This window comes from Mesoplodon bidens (assembly GCF_964165515.1).
Source record: "Mesoplodon bidens genome assembly, chromosome: 15".
NCBI lineage: Eukaryota > Metazoa > Chordata > Mammalia > Artiodactyla > Ziphiidae > Mesoplodon > Mesoplodon bidens.
Window position 1 is genome coordinate 53,760,639 of NC_138171.1, and position 27,391 is coordinate 53,788,029.

General features: G+C 49.8%; 2 protein-coding genes across 5 annotated transcripts in view; one reads left to right on the forward strand and one right to left on the reverse strand.

Annotated features, from left to right (window-relative positions):
• The window catches only part of ABCC6 (ATP binding cassette subfamily C member 6), a 63,629-nt gene extending 51,876 nt beyond the window's left edge, over positions 1-11,753 (forward strand). For all 3 annotated transcript variants that reach the window (XM_081255665.1, XM_081255666.1, XM_081255667.1), the window contains 8 exons: positions 1,893-2,092; positions 4,397-4,523; positions 5,643-5,744; positions 6,613-6,759; positions 8,767-8,925; positions 9,020-9,186; positions 11,040-11,234; positions 11,550-11,753. In XM_081255665.1, the coding sequence (XP_081111791.1) occupies positions 1,893-2,092; positions 4,397-4,523; positions 5,643-5,744; positions 6,613-6,759; positions 8,767-8,925; positions 9,020-9,186; positions 11,040-11,234; positions 11,550-11,658 (1,206 nt within the window). In that variant the 3' untranslated portion in view covers positions 11,659-11,753. The remainder of the gene's footprint in view (positions 1-1,892; positions 2,093-4,396; positions 4,524-5,642; positions 5,745-6,612; positions 6,760-8,766; positions 8,926-9,019; positions 9,187-11,039; positions 11,235-11,549) is intronic.
• Positions 11,754-18,113: 6,360 nt separating this feature from the next.
• Positions 18,114-27,391, reverse strand: part of ABCC1 (ATP binding cassette subfamily C member 1 (ABCC1 blood group)) — a 137,824-nt gene continuing 128,546 nt past the window's right edge. The window contains exons 27-32 of one of the 2 annotated variants that reach the window (XR_014017680.1): positions 25,379-25,525; positions 23,690-23,848; positions 22,784-22,950; positions 21,496-21,690; positions 19,358-20,914; positions 18,114-19,203 (exon numbers count right to left, since the gene is read on the reverse strand). Coding sequence is in view for 1 of the 2 variants with exons in the window: in XM_081257428.1 (XP_081113554.1) it covers positions 20,806-20,914; positions 21,496-21,690; positions 22,784-22,950; positions 23,690-23,848; positions 25,379-25,525 (777 nt within the window). In the remaining variant the exon portion in view is untranslated. Of the gene's footprint in view, positions 19,204-19,232; positions 20,915-21,495; positions 21,691-22,783; positions 22,951-23,689; positions 23,849-25,378; positions 25,526-27,391 lie in introns of those variants that run through there. The other variant, XM_081257428.1, reaches the window with a different exon arrangement.

Below are 27,391 nucleotides of genomic sequence, written 5' to 3' on the forward strand. Positions count from 1 at the left end.
CTGTCTCCCAAATGTTCACATCAAAGTTCTTAATGTCTAAGAGTTTATCCTGCTGCTGTTGCTGAAATCAGCTATCTCTTCCTCAGTGATCTGGAAACCAAGAAGGCATTGCAAGCTCTCAAAGACCATTGTATTAGGCTCGACTCTTTCAGTTGCCAGAACCAGAGACCAACTTAAATTAGCTTAAACACAAGAACAGAATTTAATGGCTTATGCTCCCAGGGTGCAGGGGGTCAGCTCTCACTAGGACGCTGTCACTCTTTCCATATCTTCCCTCAGTGGGTCTTGAAGTGTGGTATCAGACCAGCAGCATCAGTTTCACCTGGGAACTAGTTAGAAATGCACATTCTCAGGCCCCATTCAAGACCTCCTGACTCAGATACTATGGAGCTGCGGCCCAGAAATCTGGGTTTTAATGAACCTTCCAGGTAATTCTGATCCATGCTAATATTTAAGAACTGGCTCAGCTCTGCTTGGCCTAATTTTGCACACACTCCTTTTCCAGGGGCAGGTCTGATGGCCCCCTTGCAACCCTATACTCACAGCCTCCCACCTCAGCAAGCCCCGACACAAAGCAACTTTTCTCCAGCTCAGCATTCACACATCCATCCCAGGGAAGATTCTGATTGGCCTTTCATGAGGCATGTGTCATCCCTGAGCTCATCACTGTGACCAAAGGAATAGTTTACTCTGCCTAGCAGGGCTATGTCATGTGACTACCTCCGTGATCAGGTCTCATGATTGACAGGCAACCCCCCATCCCCACCAAGGAAATCAGAAGTAGAAGAAACCATGGTAGCCAGACAAAAATCAGAAGTAGAAAAAACAAAACAAAACATGGTAGCCAGATAAAAACCATGGCCATCACTACCCTCCACAACTATCCCAAGTCTTTTCTATAGCCTCTTGACCTGGGGGAGGAACTGCTTCTCTAGAGCTTTGGAGTCGGACAGAGATGTGTTTGAATCCAGGTCCTGCCACTTGCTTGCTATAGAGGCTTAGACCAGCTGCTTAATCCCTCTGAGCCTCTGGTGTTCTTACCTGTAGACTGTGAACAACACTAATGCCCATCTCACAATGACTGAATACTGCAGTTGACCCTTGAACAATGTGGGGATTAGGGGCACTGACCCTCCTTGCAATTAAAAATCTGCTTAGAAGTCATAGTTAGCCCTCTATACACAGTTCCTCCATATCCACAGATTCAACCAAGTGCAGAATGTAGTACTGTAGTATTTACTATTGAAAAATATCCACAAATAAGTGGACCTGTGCAGTTCAAACCCATGTTGTTCGAGGGTCAACTGTATTTGGAAAGAGCCTGGCATGCAGCCTGGGTGATCAGCAAATGCAGATTCCTTCCTGCCTGCCAGCTGCACACAACTTCCAACCTCAAACCAAATAACAATATATATTGTTTGTGCATCATTGTGTTCCCAGCACCTGGCATGTAACCTTCGAGTTAAGTGAATGAATTTGACTTGTCAGGCTGCCTTCCTTGCCCTTTGTGGCTTTGTTTCCACAATGACTGGCCCTAAGTGAAGCAGTTGGCTTTAGAGCTGAGAATGAGATATTTACTATAGACTAGGGGTTTCTCCATCCTGGCTGTACGTGAGAATCACCCGAAGGCTTTTTAAAAATTCCAAGGCCAAGGTGATGCCACCAGAGATTCTGATTCAATAGTTCAGGGGTGAGGCACTGGGAGTTTTTGAAGATTCTCAGATGATTTTTAAAAAGACCCATGGAACTCTGATTCTACAAGGAAATTGGAGCCCAGAGAAGAGAAGCCACTGACCCAAGTTTACACAGCAAGCTGGTAACAGGGCTCCCTGTGCTTCTCAAACTGTCTCTCTGTGTTTGTGACCTCTCTGCTCCCCACTGTCCCACTTCAGAGCCTGTATGTGGCCAGCTCATGCCAGCTCAGACGCCTGGAATCAGCCAGGTACTCATCCGTGTGTTCCCATGTGGCCGAGACATTCCAGGGTGGAGCAGTGGTCAGGGCCTTCCGGGTCCAGGGCTGCTTTGTGGCTCAGAACGACGCACACATGGATGAAAGCCAGAGAGTCAGTTTCCCGCGGCTGGTGGCTGACAGGTAGGAAGGGGGCAGAGAAGAACCTATAATCCTGTGTCTCCAGAGGATGAGACCTAAGGTCATACTGTGTGGTCAGAGAGGTCAAGTGGCCTGCTCAAGTTCACACAGCAAGTCGAGGGTAAAGCAGAGCCTAGATCCCACGGGTGCACATGGTTCACAGTGTGAGCAGATGGACCTTGGCCTGAGGGATCCCCAACAGCAGGTGAGCAGGAAGTACAGGTGTCAGCAAAAGGGAAGAAGCCTCTGTTGCCAGGCCACTAGACCAGCCTCTGTTGCCTTGGTGACAAAGGAGTTACATAAGCATCCTCAGCCTCCTTTTGGTACTAAGCAAGAATAAGGACACAAGCTTTGAGCGCAGACAGACACAGGTGCAAATCCCAGCTCTGCAACTTACTAGCTGGATGATCTTGGGCAAGTCACATAACCTCTCTGAGCCTCATTTGTCAGTGAGTTTGCAATCATGGAGTGGCTACTGAAATTAAACGAATACACTCATAGCTAATCCTTGTAATGTGCTTACCACATGCCCAGCACAGTCCTCAGCATCCTCTGTGGATTAATTTATTTAATCCTGTTAACAACTCCACCAGGCAGAGACTCTTTTATAGATGATGAATCTTAGGCACAGAGAGATTTAGGAACTTGCCCAGGGCCACACTGCAAATACATGGTGGAGTGAGGATTTGAATCCAGTCAGTCTGGTGTCAGAGTGTGGAGAGGGTCAAGCACACAGTGGGTGTGAATTCAATAAATGTCAGTTCCTTCCTTCTTTCTGCCCAGTTCCCCAGCCAGCTGGGGCTATGAGGCCCTGTAGCTGTGGGCAGTGTCTCAATGCCATATGCCTTCTGGGTGACCTGCCCTGCCCCTTCCTGGGGTCCTAGCCTAGGGAGGAGGGACCTTACAAACATTTAGGAAGCACCTACTTTGTGGAAGGGTCAATGATTTCTGCGCCATATATGGTGGGTGTATCTCATTTAATCCGCACAACTATAATGAGCCAGACATTACTTCATCCCACAGATGGGTAAACTGGGGTTCGGAGAAGTGAAGGGACTCCCCCAGGGTCAGCCATCTAGGAAGTGGCAGACCCTCAGTCAGGCAAATGTGGCTTCCAATCCTGGTGTTTGTTGTGTTTGTGGACTTGGGCAAGTACCTAACCCTTCTGAGTCCTGGTGTCCTCATCTGTCAAATGGGGACAACAGTCCTCCCATCGTGGGGTTGTTAAGAGGACTAGGTGTTATATGCAGTGAAGCCCAGAGTTCCCTGAAGACAGGGATTTTTATCTGTTTGGTTTGCGGCTGTGTCCCCAGCATCTCCAGCATGCATGGCACACAGTAGGTGCTGAATACATATCTGCTGAATGAATGGTCAAGTAGGAATTCAATAAAAGGAAAAAGAAGTAGGAATTCAATTTCCTTATCCATTCAATATATATTTGTTGAGAACCTACTACGTGCTCAGTCCTATGCTGGGTCCTGGGGACAGAGCCATGAACAAGACAAAGTTGATGGACTTCCCTGGTGGTGCAGTAGTTAAGAATCCGCCTGCCAGTGCAGGGGACACAGGTTCGAGCCCTGGTCCGGTAAGATCCCACATGACGCGGACCAACTAAGCCCGTGGGCCACAACTACCGAAGCCCATGCGCCTAGAGCCCGTGCTCCGCAACAAGAGAAGCCACGGCAAAGAGAAGCCCACGCATCTCAACAAAGAGTGGCCCCCACTTGCTGCAACTAGAGAAAGCCCACGCACAGCAACGAAGACCCAACGCAGCCAAAAATGAAAGATTAATTAATTAATTAATTAATTAAAAAAAGACAAAGTTGCTGCCCTCATGGAGCTCATGAGATCATGAGCCTGCTGATGGAGGCCGACAGTCAAGGACTGATTAGCTAGTTTAGTTATACAGAGTGATAAAAGGGAGGAGTGGTCCTGAGGGCTCTCTGAGGAGGTGATGCTTGAGCTGGCTGTGTGAGGGTAAGATGTTGGCCACGTGAAGATGGAGGTCGGATTCAGGCAGGGGGAACACAGGGGACATGGCTTGGCATAGCCTGGGGACAGAAAAGTGGCAGCACAGCAGAGCTTACTTGAGCACCTACTGTGTGCCAGGCCCTGAGCTGGGCACAGGTGAGACAGGACAGCATTGGCCTCCCCCCATTCCAAGCTCAGGTGGGGCCTGGGTGTGGAGGAGACCGTTGCCGGGACCCCATGGGCACTGAAGCCGGCACACTGTCCAGGCCTTGTGCCCAGCAAGGCAGGTAGCGCAGAGAGGCCCCACTGATCCCACTCTTACCTGTCCTCTCGCAGGTGGCTCGCTTCCAACCTGGAGCTCGTGGGGAACGGGCTGGTGTTTGCGGCCGCCCTGTGCGCAGTCCTGAGCAAGGCCCACCTCAGTCCCGGCCTCGTGGGCTTCTCTGTCTCAGCCGCCCTGCAGGTACTTCCGACACCCCAACCTGGGCTCTGGGGTGAGGGCAGAATGGACACAGACCTCTGCCGGTGGGACCTTCAAGGACCTGAGTCCAAACTACCAACCAGGGAGGAAGACACGGCTCTCTGCAAGAGCCTAGGCTGGACCTCGGGCGAGACTCTTCTTCCCTCTCGGGGCCTTGGTGTGCTCCTCTGAAAAATGGGCAGTAATCCCTTCACTTCAGATACTATAAAGACTCATTGAGATAAAGTAGACAGAGTCCATTTCCAGTGCATTGTTAACATTCTGTTAACTATTAATAACAATATTTAATGTCAGGTTATGTCATCTGTAAAGGAAAAATATATATATATACATATATGTAAGTAGCATTCATTATGAATGAGACATTGTTCTAAGAGCTTTGTAAGTATTAGCTCATTTAATCCTGCCCACAACCCCACCAGGGGTACTATTACTGTCCTCATTTTACAGTTGAGGCAACTAAGCTTAAGGATAAAGCAAGTAACATGACTGGGGGGAGGGTGCTTTTCTTTTGCATGGCCCAGAAGACCTCTCTGAGAAGGGGGCTTGAGATCTGTGGCCTAAAGGAAGTGGGGGAATAGGGGAGGAGCAGTCCTGGTGGAGGGAACAGCAGGAGGAAAGGCCCTGGGATGGCGGGAGGGGCTCGACTGGTGTGTTAGAGGAACAACAAGAAAGCGGTGGGTGTGGCTGGAGAGAGTGTGAGGACAAAACTGGAGGGAAATGAGGTTGGGAAGGGGTGGGGGCAGGGCGAGCAGGCCCTGGGGAGGAGCTTGGCGTGGTTGCAAGTGGGAAATCAGTGTTAAGTGGAGGGAAACCTCTCTGAATGGAAGTCATTGGGCTGGATCCTGCTGGGTGTCCTTGAGAGGGCCACACACCTTCTCTGGTCTTGTCTCCCTACCTGTTTCAAGAAGGGTTGGATAAGCTGATGTCCGAGGGCTCCTTTCTGGTCCATATACTCCAGTTCAACTAAAGGAAAAGAGGGATCCTTGTGGCTACAGCCAAATTCTGCCCCCTTGTCTGCCCCGGGTCCCGCCTCCCAGCCCCTACCTCACCTGTGGGGTGGCCTTGCTGAAGGTGTCCTGAGGTGTCTTCTCGAACCAGGTGACCCAGACGCTGCAGTGGGCTGTTCGCAGCTGGACAGACCTGGAGAGCAGCATCGTGTCGGTGGAACGATTGAAGGACTACGCCCAGACGCCCAAGGAGGTGATGGGCAAGAGATGGAGGGGGAGCGGGCACCACCCAGGACGTACAGCAGAGCACGGTGGACCCATGTTGACATCTGCCACCGGCTTTAGAGCCCCCACCACTGCAGACTGCAGTCACAGCCAAGGTGGCAGGAATGGTTAAGAGGGTAGGGTCTGAGACGAGGTCAAATCCTGGTTCCTCTGAATGGCAAGGCAGGGCACTCTGAGTGACAGGGGACCAGGAGTAACAGCAACATGACAGTAACATAACAGCAGCTTGATAGCAACATTACAGAAACATAAGAGCAGCACAACAGTAACATGGTAGCACTACTGAAACATAATAGCAGGAACGGTAAAGAAACACAGCAGCAACATAACAGTGCTGGGTGTACTAGGAGGTCATCCCACAATAAAGGACTTCATACAGTGTCTGGCACACCGCAAACATTCAGTACATGTCCACCACTCTAATTAGCCCCATTTCACAGATGGGGAAACCAAGGTTCAAGGGAGTGGAGTGACCTGTTCAAGGTCACAGGAATAGCAGATGGCAGCACTGGTCTCCCCACTGCACAGACTTGCCCTTTTCACTAAAAGGAGAGTGTCTACCTCTACTAGCGAAAGAGAGAATATTATTTGAAAATTAATAATGGCTAATAACAACAATAGATAAAGAGTAGCCAACACCATTATTTTTTTATTTTCACTATACCAAATATTATTTGTTTTTAGCCTTGCTGCATTCCATGCCCCATAACAACCCTGTAAAATAGCAGTAAATAAGCCCACTTTACAGAAGAGGAAACTGAGGGTAAGAGAGGAAGGCCCTTTTGTGAGAAGCCTGGAGAAAGGCTCCTCTGACTCAGTGTCCCCTCCTGCCCTAGGCACCCTGGAGGCCGGCCACCTGTGCGGCCCAGCCCCCCTGGCCTCGTGGGGGGCAGATCGAGTTCCGGGACTTTGGGCTGAGATACCGACCCGAGCTCCCGCTGGCCGTGCGGGGAGTGTCCTTCAAGATCCACGCAGGAGAGAAGGTGAGCGGCTCACCTACAACTTCCTCCTTGTGGTGGCCAGGCCACAGGGCGGCTGGAGAGGCCTCAGGGCCATGGCCAGGCTGGGCATCACCCAGGGTCCAGGTCCTGAGCACCAGCTGCCTGCTCCACGTCCTCACCTCAGGTCCCCCAGTCTTCAGACCCACCACACCCTAAATGGAACTTATCATCTTCCCCAAACCTGCTTCCATCTTGGTGAAACCCACCCACCTTGGTGTCCCAGATGAGGAGGCATCACCCCAACTTCTTTCTTCTTTCTCTATCATTAGTTGAACACCTACTATGTTCTGGGTGAGGTGCTGAATGTTCCACATACTTATCCAGTTTGCATGGGCTCAGTTCCTTGCTTTGCCATGCCTGACCTTGGACAAGTCACTGCATGCCTTGGTCTCAGTTTCCCATCTGTAAAATGGGAATAATAATGTCAACCTCATAGAGTTGTTGAGAAGTTTACCTGGGTTAATACATAGAAACTGCCTGGAACAGTGTCTGGCACATAGCAAATGCTACAGAAGTGCTCACCAATGCTTTTATTCATTATTATTTGCATTTTCACTCTGACAACACCCCTAATATCACCTCATTTACAGATGATTAGTCAGGCTGCTTCACTGAATCCTTTTCTGCCCTCCCCACCTGGCGACACTTCCTCCCTGCCCTCCCCTCCACTGCTCCAGGCCCTCAGCTTCCTGTTTCACCCCCTCCAATCTATTCTCCTGTGATCTTGATTTGAGCATGTCATTTACCTGCTCCAGACCTTCCTCCCTCTCCCAGCTTCCTTCTGGTAAAGCCCAAACTCCTGAGCTTGGCATTCAATGCCCTTTCTCCACTTCATTCATTGCCCTGCCAGGGCTTAGCCAACATTTGTGGAGCAGCAGCCTCTGGGCCAGGTGGGTACATGGTGCTGCCCTCGAGGAGCTTGCAGGCTAGCAGTTGGTGTGGTTCACCTGGAATCTTCCCCCTCCCTGAACTCCTAGTCATCCTTCAAGATTCCACTCAAGTATCTTCTCCTCCATGAAGCCTTCTCTGATTACCCCCATCAATTCCCATCCCAGGCAACATGAACAGCAGCACCTCTATGCTTACCTCCATTGCTACAGGGCCAGAGCCTGATTATAGAGAGTGCTTGTTCATCACACTGTATTTAAGTTTACTCAGGTGCACTATTTCCAAGACCAGATGGTGAGCCCTTTGGAGCAAGGACTCCTTAATTTCTGTATTCCTGGTGCCTAAAAGAGTGCCGGTCATACAATGGGCGACACACATGCTTTGTTCACTTATTAAACAGTGTTGAACCCCCACCAAGTGTCAAGGAAGGATGGGGGATGGATAGAAAGATGGGCAGATAGATGGAAGGATGAAGGATGGATGGCTGGGATTGGGGGCTGGATGGAAAGAAGAAAGAGGCATGGATGGAAGGATGAATGGATGGATAGGATGGAGTGGAAGAAAGGGTAAGAGATGGAAGGCAGGATAGGAATATGGTTGGAAGGATGGTGTGTGAAAGGAAGGATGAAGGACAGAGGGAAGGATGAGGGTATGGATGGAAGGAGGGGGATGGAGGGAAGTGTGAGGGAGGGATGGGTAGAAGGAAGGGGGATTCATAGAAGGATGGGACATAAACAGAATGATGGAAGGGAAGATGAGGGGTGATGGAGGGGGTGTGGATGGAAGGAAGGGGAAGGATGAAGGAATAGGAGGAAGGGTGGGGAAGTGGATGAAAAGATGGGAGAGGTGTATCAGGATGAGGGGAAGATAGAGAAGAATGCACAGACAGAAGGCTGGATGGATTGATGAATGGATATATGGACAGGTGGACAGATGGACAGATAGCAGGATGGATGCTCAAAGGATGATGGATAGATGGATGGGTCTTGGGTGCAGGGGAAACATCTAGCAAAGACATGCCCAGGAACCCTGTGGGCTATGGCCTGCCTTCTTCTGGCCAGGCCTGGTCAGAATGGGCCCTACTTCCCCATCCCCCGGCAGGTGGGCATCGTTGGCAGGACAGGGGCAGGAAAGTCCTCCCTGGCCGGGGGCCTGCTGCGGCTCCTAGAGGCGGCTGAGGGCGGGATATGGATCGACGGGGTCCCCATCGCCCAAGTGGGGCTGCACACACTTCGGTCCAGGATCACCATCATCCCCCAGGTGAGGCCCGGGGAGGGGTGGGCAGAGGTGGGGGGAGGGGGAGAGGTGGGAGGCATGGCTGGCCCTGCTCTGACCCACTGTCCCTCCCGGCCAGGACCCCATCCTGTTCCCCGGCTCTTTGCGAATGAACCTCGACATGCTACACGAGCACTCAGACGAAGCCATCTGGGCGGCCCTGGAGACGGTGCAGCTCAGAGCCACAGTGGCCAGCCTGCCGGGCCAGCTGCACTACGAGTGTGCCGACCAAGGTGACAACCTGAGGTAGGGTCGCCGCACTCCAGCCAGACCCTGTGAGGTGCTGGGGGAGAGGCAGGTGTGGCCAAGGACCCCCCCCCAGGGTAATATGCCCTGGAAGTCACCTCCCCACATAGGATGATCAACCCCATTCTATTCCTAATCACAGCACAAATCCCATCCTCATCAGCCATTGCAAACTCCAACACAATCTCTGAATAGCAAGAGATATTTTTTCTTTTTCCTAAATTTGTTTCTAAATTTATTTGGTGGTAAAACTCAATCTCTAATGACACAAGGCTACTTCTGGTCTGTATTTATCTCACTCGGCATTTATTTTGCTGCAAAAATATTGTGTTTGATATTGGGTGCTAACCCCACGCTCACTGGGGTTGTCAAGTAACATAGGGTGTACGCCTTTAAAAGCTTTAAGAAATTGTAGTAAAATACACATATCATCTTAACCATGTTTTAGTGTTCAGTTCCATAGTGTTAAGTACATTCACATCATTGTGCAATAAACCTCCAGAACTTTTTCATTTTGTGAAACCGAAACTCTGTAGCCATTAAACAACAATTCTCTGTTCTTCCCTCCCACCAGCCCCCATTTCACTTTGTTTCTCTAGGTACTTCATTTAGGTGGAATATTATAGTATTTGTCTTTTTGTGACTGGCTTATCTCACACAGCATAATGTCCTCCATGTTTATCCATGATGTAACATGTGCCAGAATTTCCTCCATTTTTAAGGCTGAATAATATTCCATTGTATGGATAGACCACATTTTTCTTATCCGTTCATCCATTGATGGACGCTTGGGTTGTTTCTACCTTTTGGCTATTGTGAATAGTGCTGCTGTGAACACAGATGTACAGGTGTGTGCCTTTTTAAAAGTCAAGACATTCTGGATTCTAAAACCCACCTGACCCAGAAGATGTTACGGTGAGGGACCGTGGGTGGTAATGGCACTAGAGGGGCAGCAGGGCTTGGTAGCCAGGAGCATAGACATAGTTGTAGGATCTTGGGCAGGTTACTTAATCTTCAGTGCCTCCGTTTCCTTATCTGTAAAATGGGAATAATAGTTAGAACCTGCCTATCTGTGCAAGGATTAAATGAGTGCTATGTGTAAAGTTGTTCATACAGTGCCTGGCATGTAAGAAATATTCATTTAAATATTCATTTTAATCCTCAAAGCTGCACTTTCACTAATCCCATATCACAGAGTTGGAATCTGAGGCTTGAGAGTTGCCAACTCACCTACCCCATAAATGGTGAGTCTGGAGCAAAGCCCAGGCACCTGACACCCACATGGCCGTAGTAGGTCCTGGTTCCCTAAAGGGTTTACTCTTGAGAGGAAGCTGAACATGGCAGGAAACAGCCCCAAACACCCTTGAGTCTCCAGGCTCTGGGGGCTCACTGACTGTGTGACCTTGACTCTCAACTTCCTCATCTGTAACTGAGTAAAAGAAGGGTTTACTCTGTGACATGCATGGCTTTTATATGATTTGTCTTATCCTCACAACCCAGTGAGGAAGGACTCATTAACACAATACCTACCTTTGTGGTCTTTATGAGTTAATATACATAAGCATATAGGATGTGTCTGGCACATAGTGAAGACCATAGAATAGAAACAGAGATAGCCATTGCACAGATGGGGCAACTGAGGCCCAGAGGGTTTCAATGACTTGCCTAATGTCACTCTGCTCAAAAATGGCAGGATGGGGATTCCTACCAGCTCTGTAGACTAGGGACCCACGTCTGGGGACACACAGGCACACATCCCCCACTCCCTCAGCTGCCATGAGGACACATTTGTGGGCACCCCCTGCAGGTCAGTCCTGATGTGCAAACATCTGGCCTGTCCCACTCATTCCCAGCCTAGGCCAGAAGCAGCTCCTGTGTCTGGCACGTGCCCTTCTCCGGAAAACCCAGATCCTCATCCTGGACGAAGCCACGGCTGCTGTGGACCTGGGGACGGAGCGCCAGATGCAGGCCGCCCTGGGAAGCTGGTTTGCGCAGTGCACGGTACTACTCATCGCCCACCGCCTGCGCTCCGTGCTGGACTGTGCCAGGTAAGCCCCCACACCCCACCCCACGCAGCTGGTGCCCAGGGCGCCCCTGCAGGCAGAGGAAGGCATCAGGGTTTAGGGCTGGAAGGGCACTGGAATAGATTATGAAGTGCCCGTTGTACAGGTGGCAAGACTGATGCCCACAGGGGAAGGATAAGCCCGAAGACACATGCCCAGCAGATGCTTCCAACTGGGCCGTCGGGGTCAGTAAGCCGCGTGGAAAGCCAGACTCGCTTAGAGCAGACACGCTGGGCATTCAGAGCAGCCAAGACCCTGGGCTGGGGTCCAAAGAGCTGGCTGTGTCCCTCTCCCTTGCAGGGTGCTGGTCATGGACGAGGGGCAGGTGGCAGAGAGCGGCAGCCCGGCCCAGCTGCTGGCCCAGAGGGGCCTGTTTTACAGGCTGGCGCAGGAATCAGGCCTGGTCTGAGCCCAGCCCCTGGATCCTCCTCCCATCCCACCAACCCGGAGAGTCTGCCAGGCCCTGGAGACACAGTGACCCGGGGTCATCAGTGGCCCCGTGGAATTGAGTCTAGACCCCTCTCTGCTCTCTGGGAGGAGAAAATGCCCGATCACCACAGACCCAAGAGGACACAGCAACCCACAGGTCGGCCTGATCAGGGCTCATCCAGCCCCATCTACCCTGGAGCCAAAGTCAACAGCAGCTCTCTGCCCTGGCTGCCCACTGGACTCACCTGGGGGCCCCAAAAAACTGCCTGTGCCCAGGCTCCACCATAGACCAATGAAATGAGAATCCCTGGGGCTGGGGCTGGAACAATGGTGTGTGTACCTTTTACAGAGTAACCTTTTATTTTGAGATGATTGTAGATTGATAAGCAGTAAAAAATAATCCAGAAAACTCCTTGTGTACCCTTTACTACTTTTCCCCAATAATAACATTTTTTGAAGTATAGTTGATTGACAATGTGATAATTACTGCTGTACAGTGAAGTGATTCAGTTATACATACATATACATTCTTTTTAAAAATATTCTTTTCCACTATGGTTTATCATAGGATATGGAATATAGTTCCCTGTGCTCTACAGCAGGACCTTGTTGTTTATCCATTCCATATATAAAAGCTTACATCTGCTAACCCCAACCTCCCGCTCCATCCCTCCCCCTTGGCAGAGTCTGTTCTCTATGTCCATGATTCTGTTTCACAGATGGGTTCATGTGTGTCATACTTTAGATTCCACATATAAGTGATACCATATGGTATTTGTCTCTCTTTCTGACTTACTTCACTTAGTATGATAATCTCTAGTTGCATCCATGTTGACACAAATGGCATTATTTCATTCTTTGTTATGGCTGAGTAATATTCCCTTGTATATATGTACCACATCTTTTTTTATCCATTTATCTGTCGATGGACATTTAGGTTGTTTCCATGTCTTGGCTATTGTGAATAGTGCTGCTATGAACATAGGGGTACATGTATCTTTTTGAATTACAGTTTTGTCCAGACATATACTCAGGAGTGGGAATGCTGGATCATATGGTAATTTTATTTTTAGTTTTCTGAGGAACCTCCATACTGTTTTCCACAGTGGCTGCACCTACTTACATTCCCACCAACAGTGTAGGAAGGTTCCCTTTTCTCCACATCCTCTCCAGCATTTGTTATTTGTAAACTTTTTAATGATGGCCATTCTGACTGGTGTGAGGTGGTACCTGGTAGTTTTGATTTGCATTTCTCTAATATTTAGCAATGTTGAGCATCTTTTCACGTGCCTATTGGCCATTTGTATTTCTTCTCTGGAGAAATGTCTATTTAGGTCTTCTGCCCATTTTTGGATTGGGTTGTTTTGGGGTTTTTTGTTGAGTTGTATGAGCTGTTTGTATATTTTGGAAATTAAGCCCTTGTTGGCTGCAGCATTTGCAAATGTTTTCTCCATTCTGCAGGTTGTCTTCTCATTTTGCTTATGGTTTCCTTTGCTGTGCAAAAGCTTGTAAATTGATTAGGTCCCATTTGTTCATTTTTGTTTTCATTTCTATTGCCTTGGGAGACTGACCTAAGAAAACATAGGTACAATTTATGCCAGAGAATGTTTCGCCTATGTTCTCTTCTAGAAGTTTTATGGTGTCATGTCTTATGTTTAAGTCTTAAGCCGTTTTATTTTTGTACATGGTGAGAGAATGTGTTCTAACTTCATTGATTTACATGCAGCTGTCCAACTTTCCCAGTACCACTTGCTGAAGACACTATTTTTCCCATTGTATACTCTTACCTCCTTTGTTGAAGATTAATTGGCTGTAGGTGTGTGGGTTTATTTCTGGGCTCTCTATTCTGCTCCATTGATCCATATGTCTGTTTTTGTGCCAGTACCATATTATTTTGATTACCGTAGCCTTGTAGTATTGTCTGATGTCTGGGCAATTATGCCTCCTGCTTTTTTTTCTTCAGGGTTGCTTTGGCAATTCTGGGTCTTTTATGGTTTCATATGAATTTGAGGATTATTTTTTTCTAGTTCTGTGAAAAATGTCATGGGCAATTTGATAGGGATCACATTAAATCTACAGATTGCTTTGGGTGGTATGGCCATTTGAACAACATTAATTCTTCCAATCCAAGAGCATGGGATATCTTTCCATTTCTTTGAATCATCTTTAATTTCCTTTAATGTTTTATAGTTCTCAGCATATAAGTCTTTCACCTCCTTGGTAAGGTTTATTTCTAAGTATTTTATTTTGGGGGTTGTGATTTTAAGGTTTTTTTTACATTCCCTTTCTAATATTTCATTGTTGGTGTAAAGAAATGCAACTGTATGTGAATCTTGTATCCTACTACCTTCCTGAATTTATCAACTCTAGCAGTTTTGTGTGCAGTCTTTAGGGTTTTCTATATACCATATCATCTGCATATAATGAGTTTTACCTCTTCCCTTCCAATTTAGGTCCTTTTTCTTTTTCTTGTCTGATTGCTGTGGATAGGACTTCCAATACTATGTTGAATAGAAGAGGTGAGAGTGGGCATCCTTGTCTTGTTCCAGATTTTAGCAGGAAGGCTTTCAGCTTTCCATCATTGAGTATTATATTGGCTGTGGGTTTGTCATAAGTGGCTTTTATTATCTTGAGACATGTTCCCTCTATATGCACTTTGGTAAGAGTTTTTCTCACGAATGGATGTTGAATTTTGTCAAATGCTTTTTCTGCATCTACTGAGATGATCGTGTGGTTTTTGTCTTTTGTTTACATGGCCTATCACATTGATTTATGTATGTTGAACCATCCTTGTGAACTTGGGTGAATCCCACTTTGTCGAATCCCACTTGGTTGTGATGTATGATCTTTTTTATGTGTTGCTGGATTTGGTTTGCTAATGTTTTGTTGAGAATTTTTGCATCTATATGCATCGAAGATATTGGCCTGTAATTTTCCTTTTTGGTGGTGTTTTTGTCTGGTTTTGGTATCAGGGTGATGGTGGCTTCACTGAATGTCTTTGGGAGTGTTCCCTCCTCTTCAATTTTTTGCAAGAGTTTGAGAAGGATGGGTGTGAGTTCTTCTTTGTATGTTTGGTAGAATTCACCTGAGAAACCAACAGTAACATCTTAAAAGATGACAGCTCAATATCACAATCAGGAAATTGACATTGGTACAATCCACCGATCCTGTTCAGATTCCCCAGTTTTACTTGTGCTCACTGGGTGTGTGTGTGTTTACTTCTATGTAATTGCATATGTACAGGTTCCTGCATCCACCACCACAGTCGGGATGCTGACTGCTTCCGTCTCCACATGGACCCCTCAAATTGCCATTTTGTAACCACACCCACCTCCCCCTGCCCTCACAACCACTGGTGTGGTCTCCAGCCCAAATGATTCCAACGTGCAGCCAGGACTGAGAACTGCTACTTCACCCTCATGCATGAGCTCCAGGGAGCATCATGTCTGAACAGATGCACAAGCCACAGCCCACACCAGGGAAGGGCCTCTCCAGGCACAAGCCCTCACCCAGCACACAGTTCAATTCCAAAAGGGAGATGAGAAGAGCCAGGTCTTCTGGGCCCTACCGGGAGAATTTGCTCAGGATTTGGTACATTTCATCCATTTGTTAATGCAGGACTAAATCTGCTCCAGCAGCCGTTGGAACACGTAGGGTTTTTCTGGTTGCACTTCCACCCGCCAGGAACCATGGGGGAGACGCTGTTGGAAGGCTGAGGTCAGGGGTGGGTCAAGGTCCAGCGCTTGCTTCCATGAAGGTCAGTACACAGCGCACAAGGCTCGGGCCCATTTGTGACAGCGATCAGCATTCTAATAAAAATGGCTTCAGGAACCAGGAAAGAGGTGAGAGCCTGAAGTAGCCAAGCCTGAGGTCACAGGGACACAGCTGAAAAGGGCAGCGTGAGAAATGAGATAAATCCCTGGATCATAACTATGGCCGCCCAGGGGTCTGCACTGACCCCCGGCACTGCAGCTGGGAGAGAGCAAGTTAATACTCAGAGAGGGATGGAGCCGAGCAGGGTACAAATTAAGTGCTCAATAATCGTTTGCTATTATTCTCGATACTGTCGTGTTTACGGGCCTCTGAGGGGCAGCAGAGGAGGGTAGATACAACAGGATTTTTTTTTAACCTCTTCACTATTGATATGTGGGGTGGGTAATTCCATGTGGAGGCATCCTGTGCACTGTCAGATGTTCAGCAGCATCCCTGGCCTCCACCCACTCGAAGCCAGGAGCACCTTCTCCTCTAGTTGTGACAAAAATGTCTCCAGACACTGCCAGTTGAGTCATGGGTCTCCGCCATCAATAATGCACCGATACCTGGGCAACGGCTGTGTTGGTGTGTCAGGAGAGGCCTGTGGACACCCACCTACTTGCCCGGACACAGGGCCTGCCCTGTCCCAGACAGCTCATGGGGACATTTTTTTTTTTTCTATATTCCTTTGAATAGTTTAAGGCTTGAGTTGTTATCTTTGTTTTGTAAACACTTTTTCATTGTGCCTATTAACCTCCTAACCTCATGGGGACTTTCTGATTGTCCATCCTGACTTAGGGTTTTCAAAATCCAGGTCCAGTCATGGCTGCCTCCCCTTTTCAAGATGTGACCATATTTCATTTTGATACCTTCAAAATGGGGTAGGGGTCTGCATCCCTTGCCTGCCCCCGTCATGCCAACAAAATGCCATCATTATTAGTGATTTTGCTCCATTTTTCAGATGAGAAAACTGAGGCTCGGTGAGCGGACATGACCTGGCAAGGCCATCTGGCTAGTAACTGGCAGAGCAGGGATCTCCCCTTGGGCCTAACACCAAAGTCCAAGTCATCTTGTGTGGGTGTCTGTCCTACTGCAAGGCACGGGAAGGGACCAGACACAGCGCTTCTCATGTTTCCTCCTGAAGCCGAGCCAGCTGATGCCCTGGCAGAGCGACTGCAGGCAAAGGTGGCAGCTGTGTGCTTGGCATGGTCACGTGGTGTTGTTCCAGGGCCACAAGAGCCTCCTTCATGGAGGGAGGTGTTTTGCCAGGAAGCAGAGTGTGGGCTGCGGAACCAGCGCCCGCAAGAGCCCACTAACAAGGCTGCTGTTGGGCCCACCCCATGGCTCCTTGGACACCAGCCTGCGGGCCACCCGGGCCATTAATCCCCTGGCTGTGGCTCCTGCCAGCAGGGCCTGGCTGGCGGGTGAGCATAGCTAAGAGGCAGGAAAGCTATGTACAGACCTTCCTTGGTCAGTGCCTCTCTCGGTAGGTCCTTAAACCTCACCCGAGTCCCACTGGTCACTGCAAACACACAGCCCTGCTCTAAATGCCTGTCACCCAGTTAATCCTCACAATCGGAGGGGGAAGGTACGTCACCCTACACCTTACTAGGATGCTGTGAAGAAGGTACTATCATTAGGCCCCTTTTACAGGTGACAAAACTGAGACAGAGTGTAAATAAGTAGGGATCTGAACCCAGGAAGGCTGGTGCCAGAGCCCACGTCCTAACCACTGCACCACACTGCCTCTTGCACATTCCTTTAGCTCTAGCACATCGCTCATGGGTAAGAGCTGAATTCCACTCTAGAATCCCACCAGAAGGGAAGGAAAGGGCTCCTTTCCTTCTAGAACTGAGACAAGAGATCTGTGCATTTGTATTGGCTGTGCTTTCCCTTGCACCCAGCGTGGTACACAGCGCATATGAGGGGTCAATAGATACTGACTGTATGACTGGATGGATGGAGGGAATGAATAGGTAGGTGGATGGATGAAGACAAATGAATGCATGGATGGCATCACCACGTATGAAGGTATCCTAAGGGCCAGGCATGGCTGTCTTCATCCTCACAGCCACCTGGCCAGGTGGCTACAAAGATCCCAGTTGTACCAGCAAGGAAGCCGCAACTCCGGAAAGGCAAGTTCTAGGGCCCCAGTGACTTCACTCTGGGTCCTGGCCCAGCACAGGGACAGCACAGTCCCAGATTGGAGAATGCAGTCACTAAGCACGTGCCATATGCCCTGCTCTAGAGATAAGCCTTCAGCAAGAAATAGAGATTACAGCGCTGCTTGCACAGAGCCGCCCCTGTCAAATAGGGAAAGGAGCAGGTGAGGCAGACGTCTGGGAAAAGATAGAGGACCCTGAAGTTGGAAGAAGAGCAGCGAGGTGAGCAGGCAAGCATGGCTGGGGATGCTCTCTGGCCCGGGGCTCCCTTCCCACGAGGAGAGCTGTGCAAGCGCTGAGCCCACGGCCTGGCACGCAGCAGGTGCACAACAAAGCTTGCTTCTTCCCTTCCTTCTCCTTCCACGGCGCTGGGGCACTCACCTGGAAGAGCAGGTGTGCAGGCCCCCTCCCACCCCCCTCCACACCCTGGCTCACCCTCTTCAGGGTTAATGCTGCACCCGCCCCTCTTCATGACGTGGAAGGCACACGCCGATCGCACACTCGTTTAGGCCAGGCCCTGAGACAGAAACACACCCACATCTAAAATCGACTCCCCACAAGGCACATCCAAGTGCTTCTCATTCTAAAGGTGACAACCTCGCAGCTGCTTTTCATTGAGGACCTTCACCTCCCAGCTCCTCAGACAAGGCAGCCTGGAGGCAGGGGGCGGGTAGGGGACAGCCAGCACTGGCCGCTCCACCTGTGTGTGTCCTTGGAGCATGGTTCTGGGGTATATGCTCCCCAAATCCTGGCATTCCTCACTGTCCAGACTCACCAATACGAACTCAGATCCCAACACCCCGGTCTTCCTCCCCCACTATCCAAAACTCAGAAATGTCATCAGTTACCACAGGGAGGGGCTTCCTTCCTTATGCGTCCCTGCATTTCCTGCCTCCTTTGTGGCCTGGTGGGGCCATGTGACTAATTCTGGCCAACAGGCTGTGAGTGGAACTGACTTGTGTCACTTCTGGTTTGAGACACTTAACAGTGGGTGTGAGTCGTCCACAACTTCTCTTCTCCAGCTATGGTGACCCAGAAGCCAGCCCCTGAGAGGCGATGTCATAAAACCAGAGCAGTCTGGATCTGTCAGTCATTGTACCAAAGGAGAGGCGCCTGATCCTCATCAAGAAATATATGAGAAATACACCCTTGTATTCATGTCCCAAGAGTTTATGGCTAATTTGTTACTGCAGCATAGCCTAGCCTGACCTACCACCACAAAGGGATTTCCAAGGGTAATTCTTGCCATGTGTGATGTTTGCCTTGCCTGTGTCTTAGAACCCAACCTGGGCCATGCACGTTAACACACACATCAGTGCTCATCTTCACAACAAGCCCAGGAGGCACGGATCAGCCCCATTTTACAGACGAGGCAACTGAGGCACGAAGACTAAGTGACCTGCCCAGGGTCACACAGCCTGCAGATGACAAGGGCAAGACCCTGTCCACCGTGCTATGCCAATTCCCCACCAAACCCCACCTGATTCTTAATCTCTAGGTTCCCAATTCCAAGAGCTCCCTCTAGAAACAACATGCTCGCCAAGGAGAAAGACAGCAGCAGATGAGAGGGTGCCCCATCCCGACTCCTGGAGAGATGGCAGGAAGCTTCGCTAGAAAGAAAATGGAACAGTCGTTTAGAAAGAAATAAAATATTTTTTTAACTGCAAATTATTTGCAAATGTTCACGTTTCCAGTGTAAGTCATTACAAAAAGATCCCCAAGAAACACTTGGTTTATCTAATGTGAAATAATGGTTTAACTTACAAAAAATAAATATGTATTTCCACCTAAAAGAAGAAAGATGCTTCTCTGGCTTGAAGTCAGCAATGTAATTCACATAGCGAACATGAATCCTGGGGCAGCCGTGACCTCTCTTTGCTTTTTGGGTCTCACTTTGGTCTCCAATCAAGGGACCTAAAGGGCTTTGAAGAAAGGACCCCACTTGCCCGTTTCCTTCCAGGAACACAGGGACCAACCACCAGATGCTGAGCCAACTTGGCCATTCCCTGGGATGCTGCTCCTTGGCCCAGTACTTCCTCCCAAGAAATTAAAGTCTTGAGACTGTTTTTCTCCCTAGAGCAGTACTTAAAAAAAAAGAAAAAGAAAATCACTGACACTCATGAATGGGTTCTTTTCTTGTCCCAGAAGAGACTCAGTAACCGTAAGTCAAGTTCTCCACCCCGCCGCCCCTGACAGCCAACCAGAGGCCCCGGGTGAGAAACTGAAATCTAAGAACGAGGAGGAGACTCAACGGGGCTCTTTTCAGTACCAACTGCTCACACTTGGAGGCACCAGCGCTCTTGGCTTTGAATGCTGAAAAACCATGAGCAGGTCTTCTCTTTCGGGACCTGGAGGCGTAAACCCATTCTAGCTACAGGTAGAAAGAGGGAGGAAGGAAGGCAAGGCAAAGACGGGAGCGGGTGACGAGGTGAGCAGTCAAGCGGGGAAGTCGGCGTTGAGAGAGTTCTCCCGGCCTGGAGCTCCAGGGCCAGGTCACCCGGAGGCCAGCCCAGTCCCATCAACGAGAAGCGCTGGGAGACATGCGGCCTCTGGCCCATGAAGCAAGTCCCGGTGGAGGCAGCACTGTGACACTGGTTCCCACGTCTGAGCACCCAGAAGACCAGATGGCTGGTGAGAAGCGCGTCCACGGCCCTCAGGACACTGCCCGAGAGTGAAAATGATCTTCACCAGGCCCCTCACCTCCAAACTGCAGCCTTGGGGAAACAAGAATCTGGGTAGAGCCAGGCAAGGACAGAGAGGTGCCGGGGGACAGGGAGCTTCTCGAAAGCTTGGAACCCGCAGACTTCGGCTGGAGAGATCTGAGGCAGTTGGCTGGATTTGGTCACTAGCATGTTTTATGCAACCGATTTCTCTGGAAGTCTGGCGGCCCACACCTCCCCACAGAGCACGGAGAGCACATGTGCCCTCCCAGGGGCGTGAGAACGTGTGTGCGTCTGTGGGGGTAACAGAGGCAAGGATGTGCGTGTTTTGGGGGCACTGCATCCCTGTGTCTCTCCTGTTTCTTCACAGCCAATTCCAGGCAGGGGGCCAGAGGGTGGCTGCTTTCTGTGTGTTTTGGTTTTGGGTTGTTCTTTTTCTGTTTGTTTTTTGGTTTCAGTCTACGCGAGGCTTGGGTTCCCAAGGATGCTGGCTCATCCCTGGCTGCTGGCATGTCGGCCCTGCAGTTCTGAGCAGCTGCACCAGCTCTGGGCTCACACCAAGCCAGCGTCTTTGGCCATGCTGTAGAAGAGACCTCTCTGTTGCAGGAGGCCGGAGGGGGGACCACACTCCCGGATCTCCCCTTTGTCCAGGACAATCACCCTGCAAGGAGGGGACGCAGACATGAGGGGTGGGGAAGGGGTTGGCACCTCGTGCCCCAAGAGCCCACCTGGGCAAGTCCCTGCTTTGGGTCAGGCCCCTAACACCCTATGCCAGGACTGTCACAGTAGCCTTCCACCTGGCTGCCCACCCTCAACCCCAGTTCTAGTCAATGTCAATGTCCTGTGATGCTACACCCAATACTCTCTATCACCTTTTATGTTTCCTTCCCAGCACAATTCCCTTTTATTTGTTGCTGTGTTTATTGTCTGTCTCTGCACCCAGCCCCCAACTAATCTGTAAGGTCCCTTAGGCAGGCTCCCTGTCTGACAGCTCCCTGCTCAGTCCCCAGTGCCTGGAACGGAGCCAGGAATGTGGCAGGCACTCCACACGTGTTAACTGAATAAATGATTGAGTGATGTCAAAAAATGCCTGATACTAACCAGGACAAAGAGAGGTTCCACCAGCTCAGGCTGTCACTAGGCATAACGACAGTGTTGAATGAATGAATGAATGAATGAATGAACTAATGGGTGACTGGGGTGGACTGCAAGGTCAGGAGGCCTTCTGTGCCAGGGCATCACCTCGTGTAGTCCATGATGGTGTTGAGCCGGTGAGCAATGGTGAGGACGGTACAGTCGTCAAACTGCGTCCGGATGGTGGACTGAATGAGGTCGTCCGTTTCCAGGTCCACAGCCGCCGTGGCCTCATCCAACACAAGGATCTTCGTCTTCCTCAGCAGGGCCCGGGCCAGGCACACAAGCTGGCGCTGCCCGACGCTTGACCGGGAGAGAAGAACCAGGAAACAGTGTCAAAACCACCCTGACCCTGAGCCTAGGCCTGAACTGAGAGAAGGGAGAAGAGACACTGGTTGCTGCTTAGACCAGGAGAGCACTTCCACTCCCCACATCTGTGCCCATGGTAGACATCACTAATTGATCAGAATGGTCTTCCCATTGAGCTAGAAGCAGGCTCAGAATTGTTCTCAACACAGGGCTCAGAGGTGATATCCAAAATAACAGGGAGCAAAAATGATCCCATATCCATGCCTTCTGCGGGGCCCCTCACTGCGGACTTTGGACTCAGTCATGTGCCTGGCTTTGGCCAATGGGATGCTGGCAAACATAAGGCCAGCAGAGGCTTGAAATGGGACTGCACACCAGGCTTTGCTCACTCTTGCACCTCTGCCATCACCATGACAATATGCCTGGGCTGGTCTGCTGGAGGATGAGGGACACACGGGGCAGAATCTAACTGCCCCCAGTAGAGGCTGAATAGATCTGCCTACAGCCAGCGGCCACCACCCACATGCGTGAGCCAAGACTAGCAGAGCTGCCTGGCTGACCCGCGGCAGTGTGTGAGCGGTGTTGAACACACCTGAGGTTTGGTGCTTGGTTGTCACGGTGATGGATAAGTGAAAGAGGCACAGGATCCCTGCTGCGCCAGGCATTAACACTTCAGTTGCTGGATCATGGGTGGATCCTGGGGAGCCTGGGAGACGACCACGACCACGGCAGCTGGGGCAGTGGGTGGAGACAGGGAGGGCTCAGAGCAGTGCTATTTACTGACTGGAAGAGAAGCCTTTCCAAAGTTTAACAACTGATAGCCACTCTCCATTGAATGGTCCTGCTGTAAGCAAGGAAGCGTTTTGGCCATCCTGGTTACACCTCATGGTAAAATGAGCCTAGACTGAAACCCATTTTAGATACTGAAACTGAGGCCCCAAGAGGTTAAGAGACAAACAGCTCACGTGGCAGAGCTGGGACTCAAACCCAGGTCTGAACCAGATGGAAATGGACAAAACCTACAAACGCCCTGACGGAGGGAGAGCTGAAGCCGAGGAGACCCGGTTGGGGCCTCACCCCTGCCTACCTGAGGTTCTCCCCGCCTTCTGCGCACTCGTGGTTCAGCTTATGGGGAAGGGCTGACACAAAGCCCTTCAGGTGGGCCAGCTCCAGAGACGTCCAGACCTCTTCATCCGAATACTGGCTGAATGGGTCCAGGTTCATGCGGAGGGAACCCGAAAACAAAACGGGGTCCTGTTCAGAGGGAAGATGGCAGATGACATGTGAGGCTCACATCACGGTGGACATGGGTGGGGCAAAGAGGCGCAATGTAGAAAGTTCTTGCCAGAATTGTTCAAAATGGGGTTTCACAGTCCCCCAGAATCACCACTTCCGAAGATGTCAATAATGGGAGAAAAAGGCCTGGAAAACTCTGGGTTAAGTGAAATAAAACAGATTTCTTTCTTGCAAGATTTCCCAGAGCATTCAATATGCAAACGTGTTGGGAACTTTCGGGAAGGGAGATGCAGCATGGGCAATTCCTAATTGCAAGGTACTTGGATTCCTCCCCATCCCACCTCCAAATAAGAACCTTAGAAGAAACATAAGGTAAAACAACACTAAAAGCCAACGTATTAAGGAATCACCACCTACTGGCATCAGTCTAGAAAATTCATTGTTCTCGCCTAGCTCTTAGGAGGGTCAGAGATCCCTGTGCTGACCGACAGCCGGCAGAGAAGCTGGTATCTTAACTGGATCCTCTGAGATGCTCAGGAAGCTGCCTACTGGGTGGCAGGAGTGAAGGAATGAATGAAACCTGCTTAAGGCCCGCTGTTATTTATGTGCTAAGAGGAGATTCCGTGAAGAAACACAGCATAATTTCAGTTAAAAAAAAAAAAAATCATGAAAGTAACAAAGTAGGAATAAAGATAGGTTTGTCCTGAAAATACACACGTCGCTTTCAGCGTGACCCAGCCCAGCCCGTCGGCCCCACCTGGGGGATGATGGTGATCTTGAAGCGGAGGTCGTGCAGGCCGATCTTGGCAATGTTGACATCGTCAATGATGATCTCTCCCTCGGCAGACTCGTTGATCCGAAACAGGCCCAGGGTCAGGGATGACTTCCCGGCTCCTGTCCGCCCCACGATGCCAACCTGTGGGACAGGAAGGGCCCAGGGTGAGGTGGGAATGCTGCTATCTGGGGTTACCTCCTGCCCCATGGTGCCCTCATTTTAAGTACCAGCCCCAGAGCAATTCAGTCATCTGGACAACCCACCTCCCACCGTAGCCCCCACCCTCAGCAGCTTCCCAGAGACATTCCTTTAGGGGCTGTTTTTGGCCAAAGGTCAAGAAGGACTCCCTTCTCTTTGCCAGCTCTTTTTAGAAATTAAAATTATAATCAGCTCTTTTATAAATTAGTTATTTTCAACTCAAGATAATATTAAGTAACAATCAGATTGTTCTGGTGAAATATCTGAGCTGTTGAAATATCTCAAAGGTTCAAGCAGATTCCCCTGCGTCCCAGCTGAGTAAGCAGAAAGAGGTTAGGGATACGACCTGGCCTCTACTTATCCTCTCTTGAGGGAACTGGGCTCCCCATTTAATGGCCAACGATTGATGTTCCAGTTAGAACTCTCCCTTCTCATCTGGGCTCCGAAGAGGCCAGCTCCTCCACCCTCTGACAACAACTCACAGAGCAGAGTCTCATGATGTAACATAAGCCATAACGTGTCAGTGAGAACACCGGCCACTCTGTTCCTCCCCTTGTTATAAGTTGGAGAAATTCTCTCATGGGAACGGAACATTCTGAGCCTTGGGGTAGGAAGTTTAACAAATCCGTATGTTCAGAGATGAAACACTGTCTTCTGGCAAACGGCCAGGAGGACCCTTGGTCTCAGGGCAAGGATGTCTTCCAGGAACAGCAATACGTTCCAAAGTTCTGTCCATTTCACATGTCCCTTGAGCCATCCCTAGCAGAGACGATGACGTCTTTCTGTTCTAGAGACTGCCAACTCGAATGCCTATGGGGCCAAGTGGGCACATGAATGGAGCAGGAAGGGACCAGTCGGTGAACTGGGAGGCTCATGTCTTGTCTAGAAAGAGCCAGGCAAGGAGGATGGGCCCAGTGTTGCCACATGTTCTGATCTTTCAAGAAAAGCAGGAAGGGCCTCCCTGGTGGCGCAGTGGTTGAGAGTCCGCCTGCCGATGCAGGGGATACGGGTTCGTGCCCCGGTCTGGGAGGATCCCATATGCCGCGGAGCGGCTGGGCCCGTGAGCCATGGCCGCTGGGCCTGCGCATCCGGAGCCTGTGCTCCGCAACGGGAGAGGCCACAACAGTGAGGGGCCCGCATACCGCAAAAAAGAAAAAAAAAAAAAAAAAAAAAAAAAAAAAAGAAAAGCAGGAAATGGATTTTTATATAAAACATTCCAGATTTTTCAACACTTGCAACTTAGATTTCTTTCAAAACGTATCTGTGGGCTTCCTTTGGCCCTCGGGCTACCAGTCTGCAACCCTGCTGGGACACTCTCTGAGCAGCTTTTACTTCCATAAGCCCCTCCCCAAAAGGCCACTCCACCCTGTGGTTTGGGACAGGGACAGACTGGGAAAATGACGAAGCTCATTTCATCTGCCTGGTGGCAACCTACGCCCGCCCGTGAACTGGTGGGGGTCAAAGTGCACCCACCTTCTCCCCTCCATCGATGGTGACGTTGATGTGCTTGAGAACCAGGTCCAGGTCCTCTCGGTAACGCAGGCCGTAGTCTCGGAACTCCACTCGGCCCACCTGGGGCCAGTTGCTGGGGGGTGCCATCTCCTGGATTCGCCAGGGAGCCTGCAATCACAGTGGGTGGTGGGGTGGGGTTCAGGAGTCTGAAGTCCATCTCATGTGCCCTAAGGCTCTGTGTGAGCAGCCTCCACGACCCCTCTGACCACACGGTCCTCTCTCTCGCTCACTATGCTCCCCACACTGGATTCTGGACTGTTCCATGAACACCCACACCTGTTGCCTCAGGGCCTTTGCACTTGTGACTTCTTTTGCCTGGAGTGCTCTTCCCCAAACTACCCTCTGGACCTGCTCACCTGCTGCAGATCTCAGGTCAATGAGGCCACCCTCCTAGCCCTGGGCCCATCTCTCCCCTGCCCCCCTCCGTTTTCCTTCAGAGCACTTACCCACCTCCTAGCATTTTAAGTACATATTTGCTCGTTCTGTCACCCACGCCCACTGGAAATCCCTTCTATGAGGACAGGTTCTTGTATTCGTTCACTGCTATATCCCAGGGCCCAGAGCACATAGTAGGTGCTCAATAAACACTCATGGACTGAATTAATGAATGAGTGGTCTTCTCTAGACAGACACAAGGGTAAAGGTGAGATACTCCAATGGCTTCTAAGGTCTGCAGGGCACACAGGAAAAGCAGCAGCTAACACTTGAAGGTCACTCTATCACGTTACCTCGTTTAATCCTCAGTACAATACCACGAGTGGGGTCTTTCCTATCCCCAGTTTACACATGAGGAAACTGAAACACAGAGAGAGAAAGCAACTTGCCTTGGGGTCACACAGCCCCTATTTCTGAAAAGCTGCTTAGTTCAGCTCAGCATTTCCTGAGGTCTACACCTGGATGTGCTCTGGGCCAGGCTCAGGGCTATCTTCAGGGAAGGAGAGGAATGGTGAGGGCAATAAAAGAGAAAGTCCATCCTTTCTCGCCCATAAACTTTTTTTTTTTACACCCTTTATATAAATAAGGGGACATGCTATAAGAACACAGAGGGGACTGGAGAGAAGTGGGTGGAGCTTTCTACCTATAAATAAATATCATACATAATATAAATAAACACATAAGTAAATACATATATTTTAATAGTGGTAGGACTCTGGTGATCTTTCTCTTGTCTTTTTCAAATATGCTCTTATTCTAAAAGTATAAAAATAAATAATTAAAACTAGTAAAATAAGCAAAATTTTTTTTTTTTTTTTTTTTTTTTTTTTGCAGTACGCGGGCCTCTCACTGCTGTGGCCTCTCCCGTTGTGGAGCACAGGCTCCGGACACGCAGGCTCAGCGGCCATGGCTCACGGGCCCAGCCGCTCCGCGGCATGTGGGATCTTCCCAGACCGGGGCACGAACCCGTGTCCCCTGCATCGGCAGGCGGACTCTCAACCAGTGCGCCACCAGGGAAGCCCGCAAAATATTTTTTAAAGTAAATTAAATTGAATTTCACACTTTAAATGGGTGAACTGCGTGGCATATGAATTACATCTCGAAAGCTTTTATAAAAATAAATTAAAAATAAATAAATAGATAAATTCAGTGTAGGGTGGGAAACTCCTGGTGTAATGTGCTCTTATTTCCACAGGGGGCGCTCACACCATTCTGACAGATGCTCTCTGATGAAGTGGGCCCTGGTTCACTGAGTCAGAGCATTAAAGGACCTGGTGTAGTTCACCTCTGTAAATCCTCAAGACAGAGTCTAACCAGGGTCACTTTGGTCTCATTCCCAAGGGGCATTTTCTTGGAATAAAGTGCGGCATAAAGGCACACACCCAAACCCTGGGTCTGCCATTTACCGGCCATGTGATCTTAGGCAAGCAACTTAACCTCTCTCTGTCCATTTCCTCACCTGCAAAATGGGGATAACAGTAGAATGTGAGTTATAAGGCTGTGTAAAGAATAAATGAATTATTCTATGTAAAGTGTTTA